This window comes from Sciurus carolinensis, chromosome 1, assembly GCF_902686445.1.
Source record: "Sciurus carolinensis chromosome 1, mSciCar1.2, whole genome shotgun sequence".
Lineage (NCBI taxonomy): Eukaryota > Metazoa > Chordata > Mammalia > Rodentia > Sciuridae > Sciurus > Sciurus carolinensis.
The window spans coordinates 10,045,992-10,066,890 of record NC_062213.1 but is presented as its reverse complement, the minus strand read 5'-3'; the positions used below and the strand labels follow the sequence as shown (position 1 = coordinate 10,066,890).

The 20,899-nt window shown below is 43.2% G+C and overlaps 1 protein-coding gene across 2 annotated transcripts in view; it reads right to left on the bottom strand.

Annotated features, from left to right (window-relative positions):
* The window catches only part of Dnaaf11 (dynein axonemal assembly factor 11), a 93,404-nt gene extending 80,032 nt beyond the window's left edge, over positions 1 to 13,372 (bottom strand). For both annotated transcript variants that reach the window (XM_047522936.1, XM_047522946.1), the window contains exons 1-3: positions 13,245 to 13,372; positions 5,870 to 6,037; positions 2,430 to 2,507 (exon numbers count right to left, since the gene is read on the bottom strand). In XM_047522936.1, the coding sequence (XP_047378892.1) occupies positions 2,430 to 2,507; positions 5,870 to 6,037; positions 13,245 to 13,254 (256 nt within the window). In that variant the 5' untranslated portion in view covers positions 13,255 to 13,372. The remainder of the gene's footprint in view (positions 1 to 2,429; positions 2,508 to 5,869; positions 6,038 to 13,244) is intronic.
* Positions 13,373 to 20,899: the final 7,527 nt, after the last annotated feature.

Here is a 20,899-nt window from a genome sequence, read left to right as displayed (position 1 = left end):
AAATGACTACACAGCAAAAAAAGAAGTATCGAGCCAATAACCTAACCTTCCCTTTTAAGTAATAAATAAAGATAAAATAAAAGCAAAAAGTAGAAAAGAAACAATAAAACTTAGAGAGAAAACAAAAAATAGAGAATATAAAACATAAATTAGCAAAGTCAAAAGATTGTTCTTTGAAAATATCAACTAAATTGACCTCTAGCTATAATGACAAGGAAAAAAGAGGGAAGACTCAAACTTGAAAATCAAGAGTCAGAAAGGGAGCTAATCTTACAGAAATAAAAAGGAATATAAGCAAATAGATAGAAAAATTTTATGATGGTGAATAAGATAACCTAGGCGACATGGACAAATCCTAGGAAGAAGTAAACTATCAAAGCAGACTCAAGAAGAAATAGAATATTTGAGCAGGTCTATAAAAAGGAAGAAATTAAATCAGTCATCAACAGTCTTTCTACATTCTTCTCACCCCAATTAGAATGGCGATTATCAAGAACACAAGCAATAATAGGTGTTGGCAAGGATGTAGGGAAAAGGCATCCTCATACATTGCTGGTGGGGTTGAAAATTGGTGCAGCCACTCTGGAAAACAGTAATGGAGATTCCTCAGAAAACTTGAAATGGATATACCATTTGACCCAGTTATCTCACTCTTTGGTTTATACCAAAAGGACCTAAAATTAGCACACTACAGTAACACAGCCACATCAATGTTTATAGCAGCTCAATTCACAATAGCTAGATTATGGAACCAACCTAGATGCCCTTCAATAGATGAATGGATAAAGAAACTGTGGTATATATACACAATGGTATATATACACAATGGAATATTATTCACTCATAAAGAAGAGTAAAATTATGGCATTTGCAGGTAAATGGATGGAGTTGGGAATATCATACTAAGTGAAATAAGCCAATTCCAAAGAACCAAAGGCCGAATGTTTTCTCTAATAAGTGGATGCTGATACATAATGCAGCAGGGGGGTTAAGGAAAGAATGGAGGAACTTTGGATTGTGTAGAGGGAAATGAGGGGGGAAGGGGTGGGAGAAGGAAAGAGAGTGGACTGAGACAGACATCATGACCCTATGTACATGTATGATTATACAAACAGGGTGAATCTACATCATGTACAATCATAGAAATGAAAAGTGGTACCCCATTTGTGTACAATGAATCAAAATGCAGTCTGTAAAAATAAAATTAAAAAAAAAATAAAGAATTGTTTCTACATAGGGGTTGGGGGTAAAGTTTAGTAGTAGAGCACTTTCCTAGCATGCCTAAGACCATGGGTTTATTCCCAGCACTACAAAAAGGGAAAGGGAGAAGAGGGAGAGAGAGAGAGAGAGAGAGAGAGAGAGAGAGAGAGCAAGAAATAGAAAGGAAGGGAGGGAGAGAAGGAGGAAAGAAGGAAGGAAGGAAGGAAGGAAGGAAGGAAGGAAGGAAGGAAGGAAGGAAGGCAGGCAGGCAAAAGGAAAGGAAAGGAAAGGAAAGGAAAGGAAAGGAAAGGAAAGGAAAGGAAAGGAAAGGAAAGGAAAGGAAAGGAAAGGAAAAAATCTTTCTACCTGGGACAAGAAGGTTTTCCAGTATATTCTACCAAATGTAAATTTTGGTACCAAGATTTTTCACAAACCAATTTTTCACAAACTCTATCAATGAAATAAAAATAGAAGAAATATTTTCCAGTTCATTCTATAAGGTTGATGTGATCCGAACAATAAAACCAAAGACGTCTCACGAAAGGAAAAGCATGGGCATCATTAAGGTGACTGTGCAACACTGTATTCTTGTCCTAAAAATATTCCATTTGTAGAAAGCATTAGTGAAGTTGGGTGGACGTGGGCGCTTGCGCAGAAGACCGGTGTAAGTCGGTATACTCTTGTGGGAGAAAAATTGGGCAATATATTTCAAAATATGCATATTTAAGCCCAGGAATTCCATTTCTAAATAAAATCCGTGTGTGTGGGGGGAAACGTGCACATGAACACGAAGTGAAATGCAGAAGGATGCTCACTGCAGCCAAATGCCGAAAGCCCCCCAGACGTCCACCGCGGGCAAGCGGTTAGACGAGGCAGTCTGCGGTCATCCCACTACACAGCCCAGTCCCCTTGCCTGAATGCCTAAAGAGCAAGGGAAGGTCACGGAGAAACCAGTTTCCAAAACTGTACTTGCAGTAGGACCCCAGTGACAGAAAGCAAGACCCTACTCACCGGAGCACCCCTCCACCCCCTCCAGGCGGCACTGGGTTGGGAAGGGGAGTGGAGTCCCAGTTTGAATTCATATACTGTTTGAAGTTTTGCAAGAATTAACAAATGTAAGATTTATATAAGATGTCAGTTTAATAGTATAGTTTATGTAATACTCTGGAACATTAATTTAAAATCTTGATTTAATGATTTAACTCAGAATAAAAGAAGAAAATTCTTACCTTCCAAATTTTCAATTTTTTCAATGTTGTTTAAAGCTAAATTCAAATATTCAAGTTTCTTGAGTTTGCTAACATTTTCTGAAATAAAAAAAGTATAATTAACCTTCAAAATAAAAGACATTTTTACATAATTTATTATGAAAATGATCAACTCGATGGATTATTATTATTATGGCTATTAAAGTCTTGCTGTAAAATAATAGCTTTCCTCACCATCCTGATACAGGACTATCTTTTTTAATAATTCTCAATGCCAACACGCACAAAACATGGATTAGAAACAAGTTAAGGAACCAGCGTAGAAGGGGGCCTTTTAAAAACAGCTAATCAGAAGAGAGAGCTGGCCTTGTTGAGTGCCTGTGACATGTCACTCAATGTTGAAGAGGGGTCTGAGAGTTTGCATATATTATCTATCCTCATAATAACTCTCTCCTTTATACAAATGAGAACGAGGTATGGAGAATTAATCCACTCGTCCAAGGTTACAGGTTACAGCCAGGAAATGTGACTCTGGAGCTTGGCACTAAATAATTACACTGTGCCTTAAAAGAAGAGTTCTTTCTAAGATGACATGAAAGATGAAATTCCTGCTAAGGAAAATGACTTTGGGACAGCCTAACTTAAATAATGTCTTTTCTGCCCATTTCTCAGAGATATTATGAAACTCCAACGTGATGATTTATAATCATCACCCTCATCATCTTTAATAGCTCATTTTAAAATTTATAAAACATCATGTATTTGTTCCCCTAGACCTGAGAGTGATGCTTCAGCAATTGGGGCCTCAGTCTACTCATGTTTTAAAATGAGGATTTGTGGATGAAGTTTCTCTCTGCAATTATTCAAGTAATATGAATGTTTACAAAAAGCTTCCTAGCGACATCCCAGCATTCAATAGGCAACAGATTTGGAGGTTTCTACGTGCCAAGCATTATGATAGACGGAACGTCTAGTCTGCATCCTGAACAAAAGTACTCAGTGCTATCCTTGTTAAAATGGCCGGCCCACACTAGAACACCTGTCCAAGAAGGAGTCCCTCCCTCCTTTGTCTTTGCCTTATGTACAGCCCTCCAACTGCTGCAGAGTCACCTGAAAGGAATAACCATAAGGTTTGTTCAGGAAGAAATTCCTCAATTAACTCATCAAGAACCAAGGGGACAGGTTGGTCAGGAGAAGAAGAAGGAAAGAAGAAGACTCCATTAGGAAAAATGATGAGGCCCCCTCAGGAAGGGGGAAGAGGGGTCGGAAAGCAGTTACTCGACTGCATAGCAGAGCCACAGACTTCCAGGGGCCCCTTCCTTCTCAGGTGGAAAGAGCTTGCAGAACCCCCTTTATGAGGCCCACAGGGAACCTGTTGTGAAGTCGGGTACTGGCGCTTTAAAGGGACCGCAGATGGTCCTCAGCTCACACTTGGATCAACACTATGGAGAGCTTCCTCCACAGCCCATCTGCATCTCCCTGTAGGGAGCAGAGCTCTAGGAAAGAAACTTCCACCAACTTCTACCTCAAAGGCACAAGATTTGAATCCCAGAGAAGTAGTTTCACTTGCTAAATAAGCGCCCATATGCCTATGGGTGGAGCCACACTGAAAATCCCATTATTAGGATTTAAAAGAGTGTTTAATTTAAGAATACTTTGGAAGCAAAAATTTAAGCTTTCTCACAGCTCTGAAAAGGCATGAAATACTATGCTACTAATTAGTAATTGTGATGGACCCAGCTGTGGAGATTAAAATTCAGGAACTCTTTTAGATGTGTACAATTAGGACCGATCTTCAACAGCCCGTGCAGAAAAGCTGGTGGTGTTCTGTAAAAGTCTTTTTAATTGAACAATGTGCCAGAGTTTCTAATTTCTGGTAAAGTAAAAGATGCCAAAAATAATTATCCGAAGAAATATAGAGTGTTAGTAAATCTTCCAAAAATGATGCAAATCTAGGCTTTTTACAATCCCAGAGCCAGTTTTCAATTATCCATAGGGGTTTTTGACCTCAGCAGTGCTCACATCTTGGACTGGAATTCTTTCTTGTGGGGAGCTGCCCTGGGCATGGTTATGATGGTTAGCAGTGTCCCTGGTCACCCCCTTCTAGACTTCAGTAACACCCTCCACGCGAGACACACACACACACACACACACACAAAACCTCTGAAAATGAAAACTGTCTCCAGCCTTTGCAGAATGCACCCTGTTGAGAAACACTGCAGGTCACCACTGAAAGTTAACCATGAACTTGAAGGCTGACCTCTGGGCTTGGAGCAGAGCCGGGATGAGTACTTTCTTTGCTTCAATAGGCTCCAGCCCATTTCTTCCAGCTCCACCCCTCCTCCTCTGCTCCACCTTCTGAGCTGGCCAGGGAAGCCCTGGGGCAAGTCCACCTGAGAGCAGCAGTAAGTAGCCCAGTAGCTTTGGAGCTCCTGGTGAGCCGGGCACCAAGCACATCATTTCACATGTGCTGGCTATTATCAGTCATTTTATAGATGACAAAACTATTTCACTACCTGATTTGTCCAATTCACACAGTGATAAGTGGCAGAGGCAGGGTTCACAGGCAGGTCTACCTGGTGCCAGAGCCTGGCTTCCTTTTACCACCAAGAGCATTGCCGACACTCAACCTCTTTCCACGTAGCAAGACCTCCATTCGGGTGACCCACAGGCCTCTCTTCTTTCTGCCCCTTACTTCATTTTTGTGGGGTAGGTTAGGGGCGTTGGGGTGCGGGAAGGTTCAATGTATCTGATGCGTAAATTGGAAGAAGAAACCGGGCACGTTCAGTCTCATACTCTTTCCTGACTTCTGGAATCTTTGTCAGCAGAGAGCACATGGTCCCAACCCCCACTTGCCATAAATCAAGGGCACACGTGGATAAGGGAAATTTGCAGTTGTTCAGTCCTGCACGTGACAGGGCAGATGAGTTTATTTTGGGGGCTTATTAGAGACCCTACATGGCTGTAAGTCTAAGCCACATTCTTCCGAAAGCCCCATTAGTTGATTTTCAGAGACCTAACCCTGCATTGACTCATTTTCATCCCAGACTAGAACCCCATCTGTGCCTAATCCTAAGTGCAGCCTTGCACACACACAATGTGGCAGAACTAGCCATCACAGTCTGTGGTAACCTAACTAGGACCCATCCAGTCCCACATGATCCTTTTGGTTTCCCAGAGTGACAAAAAATTCCTTTTCAAAAATCAGGTCAACTAATGTGTTCCTTGCATTTAACTCATCTCCCAGCATCTTAATGGGAGACTCTTTCAGGCAACAAGACAAAGTACACATGGAAAGGTTCAGGGAAATGTTCAACACACACCTCCCGGGAGATGGCTATGCCTAATGCCCATGTTGTTCTTTTTCAGTTACTGCTTCCTCTGAGAATAATACTGCATTTTCTAGAATTCTCCCATTCAAAAATGTTAAAACATCATTAGAACAAAGTATTGAAACTTACCAATTTTTCCAATGAGGTTATTTTGAAGATAGAGAATTTTTAAATCCCGGCACCATTTGTCAATATGTTCTAGCTTTTCTATTTCTTGCTGATGCAAGGAGAGTTCCTCCAGGGAAAAAATTACACAGTCATTGTGTTCAGCATTCCGCCTAATGAGGTCTTCTGTGACTGAAAGAAAATTTGTTGCATACTACATTTCCATCCTCATTGTTCGTCATCGGGTTATTATGTTCTTAACACACTACTTTTCGTTGCAGTTAAACGTCTATTTGCCAGGCCCAAGTGATTTTCAAAAGGAATGAGATCAGAAAAGTGATGCCTTCTCCTGGGGTTTCTGTGATGCCCTGATGTGAGTCAGAGGGAGGAAGATGTGAGGTGTCTTAAGAATCCTATTTGTATTTGCACGTGTAGGGTCTATGTACCTTTTGCTGTGTGGATGCAGACAGAGTTGACAACTTATGGCTATCAGAATGCTGCTACGGACTCTCACGGTGGTACCATGTCAGACCAGATGAGCTCCACTAACCCATCTGAGACAGATCAGAGGCAGTCTGGCTGACAGAGGGTGAAAATAGGAGAATATCTCCCATCGTTCAATAAGGAGGGGTCATTCACTCATTCATTTAATCAATATTTATTAATTTAAGTGCAGCTTAAGGGAAAGGAAAAGAACACCCAAGTCTTAGGTTGCAATCTTATAAAGTAAGCAGTACTTCTTTTGCTTTCAGGAGGAATAAAAAGCTGTTCGCAGTAGGAGCAGAGATGTTAGTTCCCACTCCCTAACAAGAATGATGTACAGCTGGGGGCTTCCCAGACTAGGAAGGTCAGGAATATGACAACGAAGGCACCAAGAGGCTGGGGACCACACCACGCTCCACTGCTGGAGCCACGAATAAAACCATGGATCATCTGCATAAGATGCACCCAAATCAAAGAGGCACAGACAACGGAGAAACCCTGCTTTTCTAGTATTATCAAAGATGTCACTGCTGGGTGCACTGGCGCACACCTGCAATCCCAGCAACTCCGAGGATGAGGCAGGAGGACCGCCAGTTTGAGGCCAGTCTCAAAACTTAACAACTTAGCAAGACCCTGTCTCAAAATTTTAAAAAATGAAAAAGGCTGGGGATGTGACTCATGGTAAAGTGTCCCTGGGTTCAATCCCCAGTGCCAGGGGAAAAAAGATGTTATCCATACAGTTGAACCCTCACTTTCTAGGTAGAATATTGCATTCCCATTCTAGGTGACAATGAAGACTCATTGTCATTTGTAAGGTGCCAGGCACAACTCTGAATACTTGGCATCTATTAAAGTATGAGTGTGTGGAGTTATTATGTACATTTGTCAGAGGAGGAGTCGAAGGACAGAGTCTGAGTAACTCATCTGAGTCTTGGCAGTCAGTGCCAGCCAGGTGTTAAACGTGAGTCCAGAGCCAGGCCTTGCGGTCTCAAGTGCTCTGCTGTGCCACTTCAAACCTGAGCAAATAAGAGGCTGCTGAGATTCCCCAGCTTCCTGAAGCTACGGATTCATCTAGCTGAGGCACGTTCTCCACAGCGCCTGCAGCTGCCCCGCTGCTATACCACATCCTTAAAAGTGGAGTTTGCCTTTATTTTTTTTTATGTAAAAACATGTATGAACTCGACCATTTCTGTGCAGTTAGCTGTACTTAGCTACTTCCGGTGGTAGGAGAGAGGGTGCTACAGTGACAGTTATTTAGAAATAAAAGACAAGGGCACTGTAGAGGTACCGAGATTAAAATACCATAAGTCCAGAATGTTCCAGCTGCTCTAGGCTTTGGCTCCACTGACAGGCAGAGATGGCTGCAAACCTGGTCCTGGGAAGGGACTCTGGCTGCAAAGGAGACTGAAGGGGAACCCCACCAGCCCTGGCTTTCTGGGGCCCCTGTTAGCTGTACTCTGCTGTCCCTGAAATGCCACCACTAGTTTGTAAGGCAACTTACACATACTGCTCTATTTAAGGCGGGGAGGGGGAGAAGCAAAAACAAAACTTCCTGAAAACCAAATCTGAAAGGTATTAAAACTACACACCAAGTTAGTTCTACCAACTAACTTGGTAGTTAATCAAGTGATGAGTAAATGGGCACAACCAATTTGAGAATATGATAAAGTTACTATGAATTTAAAATGAATTATCTATCTGCAATTTATACATAAAAGTTCTCTTCATAATGTGGGTTAAGGGTTTGAAATGGCACAACCAATATTATCTGAACAATCTTAATGAAATGTTGGAGTTACTCACTTATCAGACCCCCAGTGCCTAATGGCATGTAGCTACAGAACCCACCATCTTACATGAGCATGGGCCTGGATACAGCCCGGGGTGGGAAGAGAAGTAGGAGTACACCAGAGGTCCATCTCTCCCAGGGCCAACTTCAAGGAGACTGAGAAGCTTAAATTAAATGTAGCCTTTTGGGTTACTATGATGGCATACTTCCCAAGAGAGAACGATAGTCTTTATTTAGCAGTTTTATTTCTAACTTGGCACATGGGCTTTCCTTATATTCTGGCACCATATCCTGGTTGAGGTTTAAGTTTGGCATCCATATTGAAGATGTAACCTTCCTCACTTGAACTCCAAAAGAGCTGCCATCCATGGTTGGGTCGAACGTGTTTGGGGGAACTCTGATAGCATCTCAATATCACCTGGTCTCTGACCTTCAATGGACACATGGGCAACCACACAGCCTTCTTGGCTCTTAGGGTCCACTCAAGGTATCCATCACAGGCTTCCCTAGCTCCACACTCTTAAGACTTTCCCAGTCTGTCCAACCCTGGAGATTTATAGGGCTGACAAAGTTCCTACTGGTACCAAATATCCTTCTGTATTTCTTGCTACATCTCTCAAAATTTAAGAAACTCTTTTAATCATGCTATTGTGTGTGTAAAACTAATCATTCACATGCAATGATCAAATCTTCCCTTTTCAGAGGCATGCACATATTAGAAAGGAATTGTGTTGATCTCCGTCTCCTAACCATGAGATTTAAGATGATAAAAATCATTATTAAAGGGGTGGGGTGAGGCTATCCCAGAACATGGATAACTAGTTCACACACAAAGGAGAGGAGGGCAGGTTGCCCAGCAGCAGCAATTACACACAGTGAGCAAAGACTTGAAAAGTGGAGACGCACAGAGGAAGGTAGAACCACGATGGTATGAAACCTCCCAGTGGCCCTTTTCTGAACTCTTTGATAATAAGCAAAGTGCTGTGTGGCATATGGTTTTACAGCACTCAGGAAATTGTCGTTACCCAGCACCACTTCACCTGTAATGGCAAACATCGGTGCAAAAACCAGAGTCCCTAAGAAGAAATTTGCAAAATATCTACATGGTGCATGCAGATTACAGTGTTTCAAACTTTTAAATGGGAAAGCATTTTGCAGTTTTACATATTAAGCTAAACCAAACATTCACTGTCACCTTTAGAAATTCCTACTCCACATAATGCAGCACTGTACTTATGTGCGATCATCCTAGGAATTTAAACATTCTTGGGAAGAATTAGTCTGCCATCATAAGACTACTTCAAGAGAGATGGTATTACAATACTTGTTTGATGGTAAAGAACGTGCCAAAGGACTAGATGAAACATTGCCTTCACTTTCTTATTTTAGAAAAATTCAAACAGCAAAATACAAGACTCAGATTGACATTTCTTGAGAAGTGTCATGTTTTATGAATAGTATTTTTCATTGAATTAGAATAAAATCAACCAATATATAGGTACAGCGTATTTTGCAGAACTTTCAAACATCATGAAAGACATAGCAGATATACATATGAAACAGATATTTAATAGAAATAAGGGGGTTACAAATAGGTGAAGTTTCCCTCTTGTAGCACCTAAACTTGTTTAAACCATTTTAAATGGAAACTTTTAAAAACCAGGATTATGTATTTGCTCCATCTTTTCCTACTAGCTCAGGGTCTTCCTCATGAGCATGAATACCCATACTATACCCTGATCAGTGATACCTGTAGGGGCTATGACATACAACATGCTATGGGGGATGACAGAAGCATGCAAAAAGAGTCATGCATGCAAGGAGGGTGGGGAATGCTATTGAGTCAAAGGAGAGAGGTCAGGAGAGAGTTGAAGGAGGTAAAGTCTAGCCAAATCAGGAAATGGGAGTAAATTTTTGGTACATGAAGAAATGAGGAGGGCACCCTGGGCTATCTTGAATGATACCACCTGCTTCCCAGTCTCCCCTTCAAAACTGAAAGATTCATTCCCCTAGCTGCTGGGATCTCACAACAGCTAGCCCTCAGCTGTCCCCCTTCAGGAGTCAACTCAGCTGAAGAAACACACCTCCACCAAGGCCACATCCTTTTCCAGGAGAGCCCTATTTAATGGTTGGATGATGTGTGGTTGTCAAAGACCACCCTTCCTCATAAGTTGGACAATTAGGTCCATTCTGAGTTTAGAGCCCCTGGGGTTGGTTAGCTGAGGCCTTCCTTAAGGTGCAACCCTGCCCAGCTTCCCCAAGAGTACTACCTCGCAGAACTCCTGCATGCTAATCTCCATCCTGGAAGAAGTGACATCAAAAGAAGTCCATGAAAGCAGATGGGGATCTGGAGTTGGATCACGTGCTACAGTAATGTCAACATGGAGACCATTACCAATGGACTGTGGAACACGGTGCCTGGCCTGAGGTAGCTACGTAATCATTGAGACTTTGGTGTGAAAGAGATGAGACAGCAGTTGGAGGGGATGCACTAGTGTGGTACAGCAGACATTAGAGAAATATGAGGGAAACATTAGGCCCCTTGAAAGGACAGTGGTTCTGGGCGGTTGAGGCTACATACAATTGTAAGAGATGCTAACTGGCTATTAAAAGCTGAGCATAAAAACCAGAGAACTGTGATGGTAGCATATGATGAGGTTTTCATTTTGGAATCAGAGGGCAGAAAAAGCATAGGAGCAAGACCGGACACAACTGTAAGGGCAGCAGAGAATTTAGGCTTCAGATATGATGGAGTCATAGGATAGGATTTACCCTCACAGCCTAAAATAACCTAAAATCCAGATGAAATGTATGAAAGGAATTTTTTTTAAAACACTGGACATCAGGAAATCAAAAGGAAAATTAGCATTTTGAACAGAATAAAAAACAGAAAAACAGCCTATCAAAATTTATGGGATACTGTTACAAATTTATAGCACTAAATACCTGTAGTAAGAAAAGGGAAAGATCACGAACGTCAGCTTCCACTTTAAAAACCAGAAAAAGAACAAATTAAAACTAGAATAAGCACAATAAAGTAAATAATAAGAAAATAACAGCAATCAATAAGATGGAAAGCCAAAAAATAGGCAAAAGTCAAAAAAATTAAGATTTAAGAAAATAAAATTAGTAAACTTCTATCCAGACTTATCAGTAAAAAGAGAGAGGATACAAATTGCCAATATTAGGAGTGAGAAAAGCGATATCATATCTATTACACAGATATTAGGAGGATAATAAAGTAATAATGTAAATGATTTCATGCAAAAAACTCAAGAACTTACAGTAAGTGGGTAAATCCTACCAAAGCTCACCCAGGAAGACATGGGTGAGCTGAGGGAACCTCTGCCTTCTAAAGGAATCAGATATGCAGTTAAAACCTTAAACTATGTTAAACTAGTTGAACTACCTTAAACTAGTTAAAACTATGGTACAGCTGTCTCCACTGATACACACTACCAAGAATCAAGGAAAAATCATATGCTGTATATCCCAATCCTTCTAGAAAATTGAAGAAGTGTTAGCATGAGATGGAGGCCATTTATAGGGAAGCATGGGGGAGATGGGAGGTGTGAGAGGGATTGCAGTGCAGCCGCAGAGAGGACCACCCTCTCCACCATTCAAATCTGTCCATCTACCCTGGTTCCTCAAGGGGCAGTGTGGTGCAGTGCAGGGTTCAGAGGGCATCTTTGAGAGAATGCATGTGAGACATCTTAACCAGACCTGGCACACAGAGGGTACTCATAGGAGGAGTTGTCATGTGTCCTGCTGCCAGGACTTGGGTTCAGACTCATCTCTGCCACCTGAACTCCTACGGGGCTAAGTCATGTACAGGAACAAACCCTTTGGTTTCTCCACAGCTCTTTTGTAAACTTAAAATCCTGCGGATTTCTAAATTTTCAGTATAATCGCCAAAACCTGTGTGACCTGAGTCCCACCTACCTTTATCTGGGGGCTTCCACTGTCTCAGCCCTCCATTTTTTTTTTTTTTTTTTTAATTTTCCTATTCCTCATCTGGGCTCCCCCAATGGCCATCAAGAGGCCCTGTTCTCACTTTCCCAAGCTTCCAATGTTTCCTTTCCAGGCAACTCTGTTTCCTTTTCCTGGGAGAAGCCTCCACCTACCTGGGAGTCAGGGGCCCTGTGTGCCTCTCAGGGCTCAGGAACCCCTCTCCCAGCAGGCTGCAACCACTCCATCTGAGAGTTTGCCTTCTCCCTGGTCCAAGACGGCCAACCTGTCTTGTTCACCAGCAGATCCTCAATGAGTGACTCGGAGCAGAGCTGTAAGTCTGCTAAGTTAATGGTGTAACAAAAGAAAGTGGGTGATTCAGAGAAAGAGCAAAGGATAATCCACGAAGAAAAAAGGATTGTTGATTAGGAAGAAAAAACAAACAAAATAGGTGGGACCAACCAAAGTTGGGGATCCAGCGCTGAAAGGAAATATCTACTGGGGACTGTTAGGAATTGGTCTTGACATTTAGAGACTCGTCCCTCACCTTCTCTGCCCCGCCCCACCCCAGGCTGCAGCAACCCAGGGCAGAGACCCCATCATTTAGCACCGTCTCTTGAATAGAGAATATTAATTATCACACTTTCACAATGGCAAGCGATAAATTAGGTGGAGCTACACAAAACTGCCATTTGTGGGGCCAAAAAACCTGTTGATGATCACAATGGTTCAATCTAATATAAAAAACTGCTCATCCCATCACCTGTGGACTCAGAATATCCTAAAACGCTTCACATTTACCGTGTCTGTAAACTACTACTTCATTTCGGGGATGAGGACACGGGCCCGAGGGGAAGTCCCCTGCTCAAGGTCGCCCGCGCGGGCGGAGGGCTGGCCCGACGCCGGGCTCCGGAGTCCGCGCCCTGGACGGTCGGCAGGCTGCTGCCCGGGGCCCGGACCTGCCGGGGAGCTCGCGGCCTGGCGAGGCGGCGCTGGCCCCGACCCGGGTGCCGACGCCGAACTCCCGGGGCCGCGGCCCTGCGTCCGGTCAACCCTCCTGCCCCGCTCCCGCCTCGCGGGTTTCGAGGATGGGAACCTGGGCTCCTGGAACCGGCCGCGCGGTGCGGCTGGACCGGCACGCGGTGCGCAGGGCGGGGAGGGGCAGCAGGGGTCGCTTACTCCGGCCCATGGCGCCTGTCGGGGTCGCTGGCCCGGGAAGCCCGACCCGGACCCCCAGGACTCGCTCCGCGCCCGCCAGACACCTCTCTGCGCGTCGGGCGGGAACCGGGAGCCATGGCAACAGGGACTCTACGGCGGCCGCGCGGGGCCAGGCGGAGCCGCGACGCCTGCCCCAGGCGAGGGAAAGCCCGGGAGACTGGGGGCGGCTCCCCGGAGGACACCGGGCTCTCCCTGCACAAACTAGTCCTGGCCTCGTCCCCTCCGCGGCCTCCGCGGGCCGCCTGCCTCTCCCCAATTCACTGTCCGGGCTGCTCAGAGAATCATAGGACGTCCTTACTTCCTGATGGGATCTGCATGGCTTGGCTTTCAGCTGTGTGTGTGTGTGTGTGTGTGTGTGTGTGTGTGTGTGTGTTATATTTAATTCACTCAGACCCAGATTTGAATTTGGCTCCACTCTATTTATTAGCGGTGTGACCTCAAACTTCCTTAGCCTTAATTTCCATATGTGCGAGAGGAGTGGGAATAGTAACCTCAAAGGATCATTGTGAATCTTTTATGAGATAAATTCATATGAAGGCAAGACACTTTTTAAAAACAACAGGCTTAGTATAAAGCCTGGTTGTCACTTGTTATATTTCACCTCTTTAAAGTCACTGCCCAACACCAATTCCCTGATTACAGTTTTTGTAAAAACATCATCTATTATCCCCTCCAACTTTTCCTACTATCTCATTTGGAGAGAAAAAAAAAGTGCAGTATGTAAGATAAAACCTCCTTCCATTCCAGTTACAGTAAACAAATGGACTTAATGCTTATCTTTTTTTATTTTTATTTTTAGATGTTGATAGACTTTATTTTATTCATTCCTTCATATGTGGTGCTAAGAATCAAACCCAGTGCCTCACACATGCTAGGCAAGCACTCTACCACTGAGCCACAACCCCAGCCCCATGCTTCTTATCTTAATATGCATATTATATTTGCATGTAAAAAAAGAGATGCATAGACCAATGCTGAGTACAAAGAAATGTATTGTTTCAGCAGATACCTGTGGAGAATTTATCATTGGTCATTATTAGGGTTTTCCAAATGGAGACAAAAGCATGAACATGGGCAGAAAAGCAGGAAAGTCAAATAGGGAGGGAAGAAGGAACTAGGGACACTAATCACTCTGGCAACGACAGAAGGAGTTTTTGAATGGTAGCATGAGAAAGTAGATTATGGGTACTGGATCCTTAAATGCCAAGCTAAAAGAATTGAACTGGAGTAATGGGATGTCAGGTGCCATGACCCCATAGTGAGAGAAATATTTGGAGTTCCAGCAAGACCCCCAAAGCACTGAAAGTATTAATTTAGGTGGCATCTACTGTTTCTAAACACGAAAGTCTAGTTGCTCTTATTCCATTTTTTTTTTTAAAGTACGACAGTGGTGGTAAAGATTACGAGCTCTGACACTGAAAATGTGATTTGAGTCCACATATGTGCTTGTTACTGTTGGCCCTGGACAGATGACTCCGCCTCTGAGAGTTGCACCCCTCCTCCATTTCCATGTGAAGATGACAGTGTGGATAATCATCTGTAGCTGTGCTTCTGAGACGCTGGAGCACGATGTCTGATTACTCATGGAGGAGATGAAATGCCAAGTGCAGCAGGAGAGTTTGGCAAATGTGCCTGTGTTTGAACTTGTGCATTTTGACAGCAAGAGGTTTATTGAGGCGAAAAAAGGATCTAGCTTTTGGCAGGAAGTTAAAACAAGGAGATACTTCAGGTAGAAAGATGAGTTTCTAAGTTGACAGTGGCATGTGATCAGGCTCAGTACAAAGGATATCAGTCTCTGAGTCAATCCAGGACTCTAGAAAGTTCTCAAGAGCAATTACAGTTCAAGGATCTGACATGTTGACTCTGTGTCTATCCTCAACCTCAGACCTACTCACTCTGAAACTCCCAACCTCACTCTTACCTCTCTAGTTGTCAAAGGAGCTGTTGTATTTTTGTCTCCTCCATTTCATATTGAATCTTAATCCCTAAAGCAGCAGTATGAAGAGGCATGGCCTTCAAGAGGTGATTAAGACATGAGAGTAGATTAGGCACGCTGGAAAAAGTCTGACAGAAGGAACTGCCCTTGTTCACCCCTTCTCTCTCTGTGCCTCCTGGCTAAAGGACAGTGATCCATGTTGGAAGCAGAGACTGTATTCTGACCAGACATAGAACCTGCTGCTGCCTTTATAGCCTCCAGGACTATGAGAAATGAATTTCTGCTCCTTACAAACAACCCAGTCTCAGTATTGGGCCATAGTAGCACCACAGGGCTAGGGTAGGACTTTGGATTTTTCCTGTGAAACTTATTGTCTATAGGACAAAAGTATTCTATTTCTTCCTTCATAAGGAAGTAAATGATGAAGCTGTCATTCTACCAGATACCAATCCTAAACTGTTTTCATGCACTGTGTGCCCAACATTGCCCACACACTTGGAACTTGTTAACTCTGTTAACAAGACTCCTCAAAGCAGCCTTCAGAAGTATGTCTTGCTGTCATCAATATATTACGGACAAGGAAATTGAATTCTAGTGAGATTTTATTACTGAGGTGAGCTGGGGTTTTGTACCCAACCTAAGTTCTATACTGCTTCACTTCTAGATTGGGTGCTACTTGAGACCAGAGAAGGACTGCTTTGGTTTACTTGCTTCCATCTCTAAGTTCTAGTTCTCAGCACAATTTCTAACACTCTTTAGGTGTCCAGTAAATATATGTTGAATAACCAAATGAGTCAGAGAGCCAGTCTCTCCAAATGTGTGGCTGTCCTAGATGTAAGGACCACATCTCTTGGCCTCAGTGGGATCACAACAGAAGGGTGTTGGAGAATAGTTAGTAATGAACGGTGGAATCCAAACCAATCACGTAGCAGGGTCATGGGTTTTCTTAAAATTGCTTTTAAGGCCAATAAATAATTGAGTAATTTGTAGAAAAGCAACAGGTGTACTAACCCTGAGAATAAACACTGGAAACTAAAGGGAATGATTAAGAAATCGGTCAAGAAGGCAAGATCGGTGTGGCTAACTCCTGACAGCGTCTACTGAGGTCACTGGAAAATTAGGGTTTATGGCCATAGGTTTCTTAATGTATTCCAGAAGGGAAATTTCATTAATAGTGCAGGTGCCCTGAGGTGAAGTTTGCCTGGCCATTGACATCAGCACCAACTGGAACATAAAATTGACTTAAGGATGGAGCCCCCTGACTGGGAGGTCACCACCACAGTTCTGGAAATGACCAACTAAGGGCAAAAACTCCCCCATCTGAAGTGAAAGTTCAGTTAAATATCTATTTGGTGAAAACTGCAGAAGGTGAACCCCAGTTCTCCCGCCAAACACCAAACAGCCATAAATCTGGAAGCCGCATTGCTTCCGTTCTCATTCTCAGCGTGGAGACAACCCACTCTCCCTCTCTTGAGTGTTCTTTGCTTGAACCTTACTTTACTCTCACTGTAGTTTCACTCATAATAAAATTTCCTGGCTTGACTTTTTGTGTCTGACTTTACATTTTTTCATTGGGCCACAAGAACTGAGGTTTGGAGCTCCTCCAGGAACAGCGTCTTTGCTTTTTGCACGGGCCAGGCTGGACTGGTCATGCCGTGTCCTTCCTCAACACCCAGTCATTGCATTTCTTAGAAAAAGAGAACCCTTGGGTATGCAGGACGGGTGCACCATGTGCCATGATTGTTACAGCCCGCTGACAGCAGCGGAAATTGGGAAATAAATCACAACGTGACATCTCTGAGTAAAGACGAGTTTATTTCACTCAATATGAATGATCTAGTTTAAAGAGTCATGATGCCTGTCTGTTTATGCAAATCATTATTCCAAATAGACTCATGTCTTTGGCTCCTGGAAATAGAGCAAGATGAGCAATGCTTCTTGAGCAAACTGCTGCAACATTTTGTGTGTAGAAAGTAGAAGAAATAAATCTTGAAGAGTTTTTTTTTTTTTTTAATTTCAGTCACAAGAAAATAGTCCTCCTACTTCATTTGTGCTGGATAAACTCCAGGGACATTGACCTAGAAAGCTCTGTGGTTCTTATTTTCATTGCTATATATAATTTAGTATTTTTATGATGTGTAACCAATACTGTGGTTAGTTTCTTTGTACTTTTCATTAATTTTCCTTCAAAAGAGTCTCTCCATCTCAGCTTAATAGCAACTAAACCAAGCTCCCTTGTCTTTTAGCACCTCTCTAACTTTGATTTTGTTCTTCCTTCTTCCCTTCCCACTTTTCTCCTCTTTTTCTCCCTCCCTCTCTCCCTTCCTTCCATATGCCAGTCTCTGGGTAGTGATTGACACAATATGCATAAAACCCTCAGAAAAGCACTTGAGAAGAGTGGGTTAACTATTGATTTTTTGTTTTTTTCAGTGCTGGAGATTTGAACCTAGGGCCTTATGCTTGCAAGGCAAGCACTCTACCAACTGAGCTATATCCCCAGCCTAACTATTGATTTTTTAAAACAAGTAATCTCTGCAGATGGTTACCATAAAACATGGGTATTGTTATAAGGCTCACTTTTCAGATAAACTAACGAATCATGAGATGTTTTAAATACTTGTTTTTAATTTGTGGCTAGTTTTAATGCAATGAAAAACAGTGGAAATGTTGGGGCTGACTACTTGGGAAAGCGGATGAGCCCCCTTCCGTGTTGTGTTCAATGGGCTGGGCTACTCGTCCACATCTGCAGAAGATGATGCCTCATTTGGTAGCTACATTTGGTGGTTTGCAAGTCTCATATTAGCAGCCTACATTTTGTGTTCAAGTCCTAATATATAAGACACATAAAGGAGGATTATCTCGGGTTGAAGCAGGTGTCAGGTACTAACCTTTGGAGACTGAGACCATCAATGATCTGTCCGTGTGGGCCTGGGGAAAAACAGCATTTGATGGTTTTTAATGTCAAAGTTACAATACACAGTTCCAATTCATGGGTAACTGAACAAAAGTGAGGTTTGAAAACCATGAACCAAAGTCATCCCTATGCCCTCTGATGCTACTGAGGCCCATGCTGTATGTGCCCAGATCAACCAACCTACCTAGCACCCCCATGCAACATAGTTTCCAGAACTCTTCCTCAGTTCAAAGTTCCATAACTAGAGATTACCTTCCTGCCTAAGCCAATAATTCTCACCTGAAAAGTAGAATAGCATAAAATACTGACATATGTATTAGATTCCATTAATTAAACTTAAACCCTTTACTGTCAGAGAAGATTACCCATCTGTTTGAGTAATACCTCCCTCACATATTGCCCTAGGGTAAAAGCTCAGATCCAGTTAGTCATTGCCATAAAGCACACAATCTTTCTTACTGGTGGCAAGTCTCAAATGCACCCAGAGTAAAGCGGATGGAATAAAATGTTCCAGTCATTTCCCATCATGTCAACTCTGTTGGATGGGCACCTGGCATGCCCTCTTCCTTCCAGGTCTTCTGACCTACTTCCTGTTTCCTTATTTGCTCCCCTCACCAAACCCAGTTTCTCCCCTCCCTCCCAGCTCCATCCTGCCAGTGATGCCCCTGCAGGTCAAGGCATGTGTCATTTCGGGCTCCTCCTCAGCGTCAGTCTTCCGATTCTTCTGAATAGAGAATCTCTATTGCAACACAGAACCTTGCTCAGGTTGATCAGCTCTCATGGTGTTACTGTTGAAGCGGACACTTGGCACGTTTTGTGTTCCATGTCTATCTTCTGGGTTTTATCAAAGGGCAGTTCCAGGAGCTAGATTCTTGCTGTGGAAGTTAATATAACTCTCCTACATTTCTACTATCTGTGGAAAAACAGCCAGTGTAGAAGGTGGATCTTCTCTGGAAGGAGCACCTGTGGATGAAGACAGTGGGACGAGCCCATCTCTCTGGTGTCCTGTCCAGACTGTTTTGCTGGGACCGTCAATATGGTTACTGCATCTAGTTTCTAGACACTCCACAGCACCTCCAGTTCCTGCCCATTGCAAATTTTCCTGCCTCTACTGAAAAGCACGAAGTCCAATTCAAAATGTTAGACTTCCCTCACTTCTGATACCAACTGCATGCTTATGGATGGGAGGACTCCAAAAATCACCCTCAGTTCCAAAACTTTGCTAGGAACCCCCCCAGAACTTACTGAAAGCTGCTGTGCTCACAGCTGCAGTTTCCTAGTGCAGGGAAAGCTGCAGATGAAGAGTCACCAAGAAGAAACACACAGCCCAGAGGCTTCCATTGTTGTTCCCCATGGAGTCAGGACACATTTCTCTCCCAGCATCAATGTGGGATGTACACGTGGAGGACCACGCTGCCAACCAGGAGAGCTAACCTGAACTTTGTTGTCCATACTTTTTACTGGAGCCTCATCACATAGGCATGATCAGTGGACGGGCGGGTTGCTCATGTCAGTAGTCTTAGTGTCCAGATCAATCGATACCCTGTGACCCAGAGCCCCCACCTCTACCCTCAGTCACATTGCTGGTGTTTCTGGTGTGGACATTTCTCACCCTAAACTAAGTGGTTACAGCCAACCCCTGCCCTAAATCACATTGTTAGACTAATCACTGTGACCCAAGTTCCCTACCGAAGTAAAAACATGAGATTATCTCCAAGAAGCTGAGGACAAAGGTCAGAACTTCTTTTTGGTCAAAACCAAATTCTTCACTACATACCCACCCAGATTCTCATCGTTTCTTCGAACTCTCCAGTATTCTTCCAATCCTTTTGATCCTATCTCCAGGATCGTTTGTATTGCTAACAATGGAGAAGCATCACTGCTGCCACATGGATGCTTTACACTGCTAGCGGAGACTCTCCCCATTGGGCAAGGAAGAGCAGGACCAAAGTGGGAAGGAGGCAGAAAACTGACTCCTGCCCTTTACCACGCAGCAGCTCACCATCGGCACGTGTTTCCATGTAGGAAGATGCTGCGAGCTGAGAAAAGTGCTGTCCGAGGTTGGCCCCTGATCCACGTATTTGCTTCAGGTTCCATGGTTTTTATCATTTTCTGGCTTTTCCTAAGAGACAAGTGGTGGCAGGTGCTGAAGGCCTGAAAAAGAATTAGGAGAGAGAAAAAAAGAAACTTTTTAAAAATCTAATTTTCTCTGTGATTTGAGCAAACAACAGTTTTATTCAGTTTCAGTGTTGAACACCTGAGGCCAGTGTGTAAAAATCCTGGTGTCCACAAGTTTATTATTTGAGAACCATTGAGCTCAACTAACTGCCAACAGGGACAGGAGTAAATAAGATCCACAGAAATTAAAACTGTATCTCTGAAAACATTAATCCTTCCTAATATAATCTTACAAGGATAAACTCGAAATGAGGCCCCTGGGGAAATTGCAAGTAACTGCCAATTTTGCTAATGATAATAAGTTTATTTTAATTGCTAATATATTCCTAATTACTCCAGTTCTAAAATGTTTACTTCGCTGTCAGTCATCTTCTTTGATTTATGTTCTTTGTGAAAAGACTTTGACATGTCAATCAACCCTTCTCAAGTTTGGTGACAGCTGCTGAATGGGGTCTCACCTTCCTTGTCACACAGCTCTGCTGGGCACCATTTGTCCTGAAGCAGAGAGAGGCTTTGCCCACAGAGTCTTTCAGAATTCAAAGTTATCCATTCCAGCCTAGAGAGAAGCTATGTTCTCAAGATTTTGCT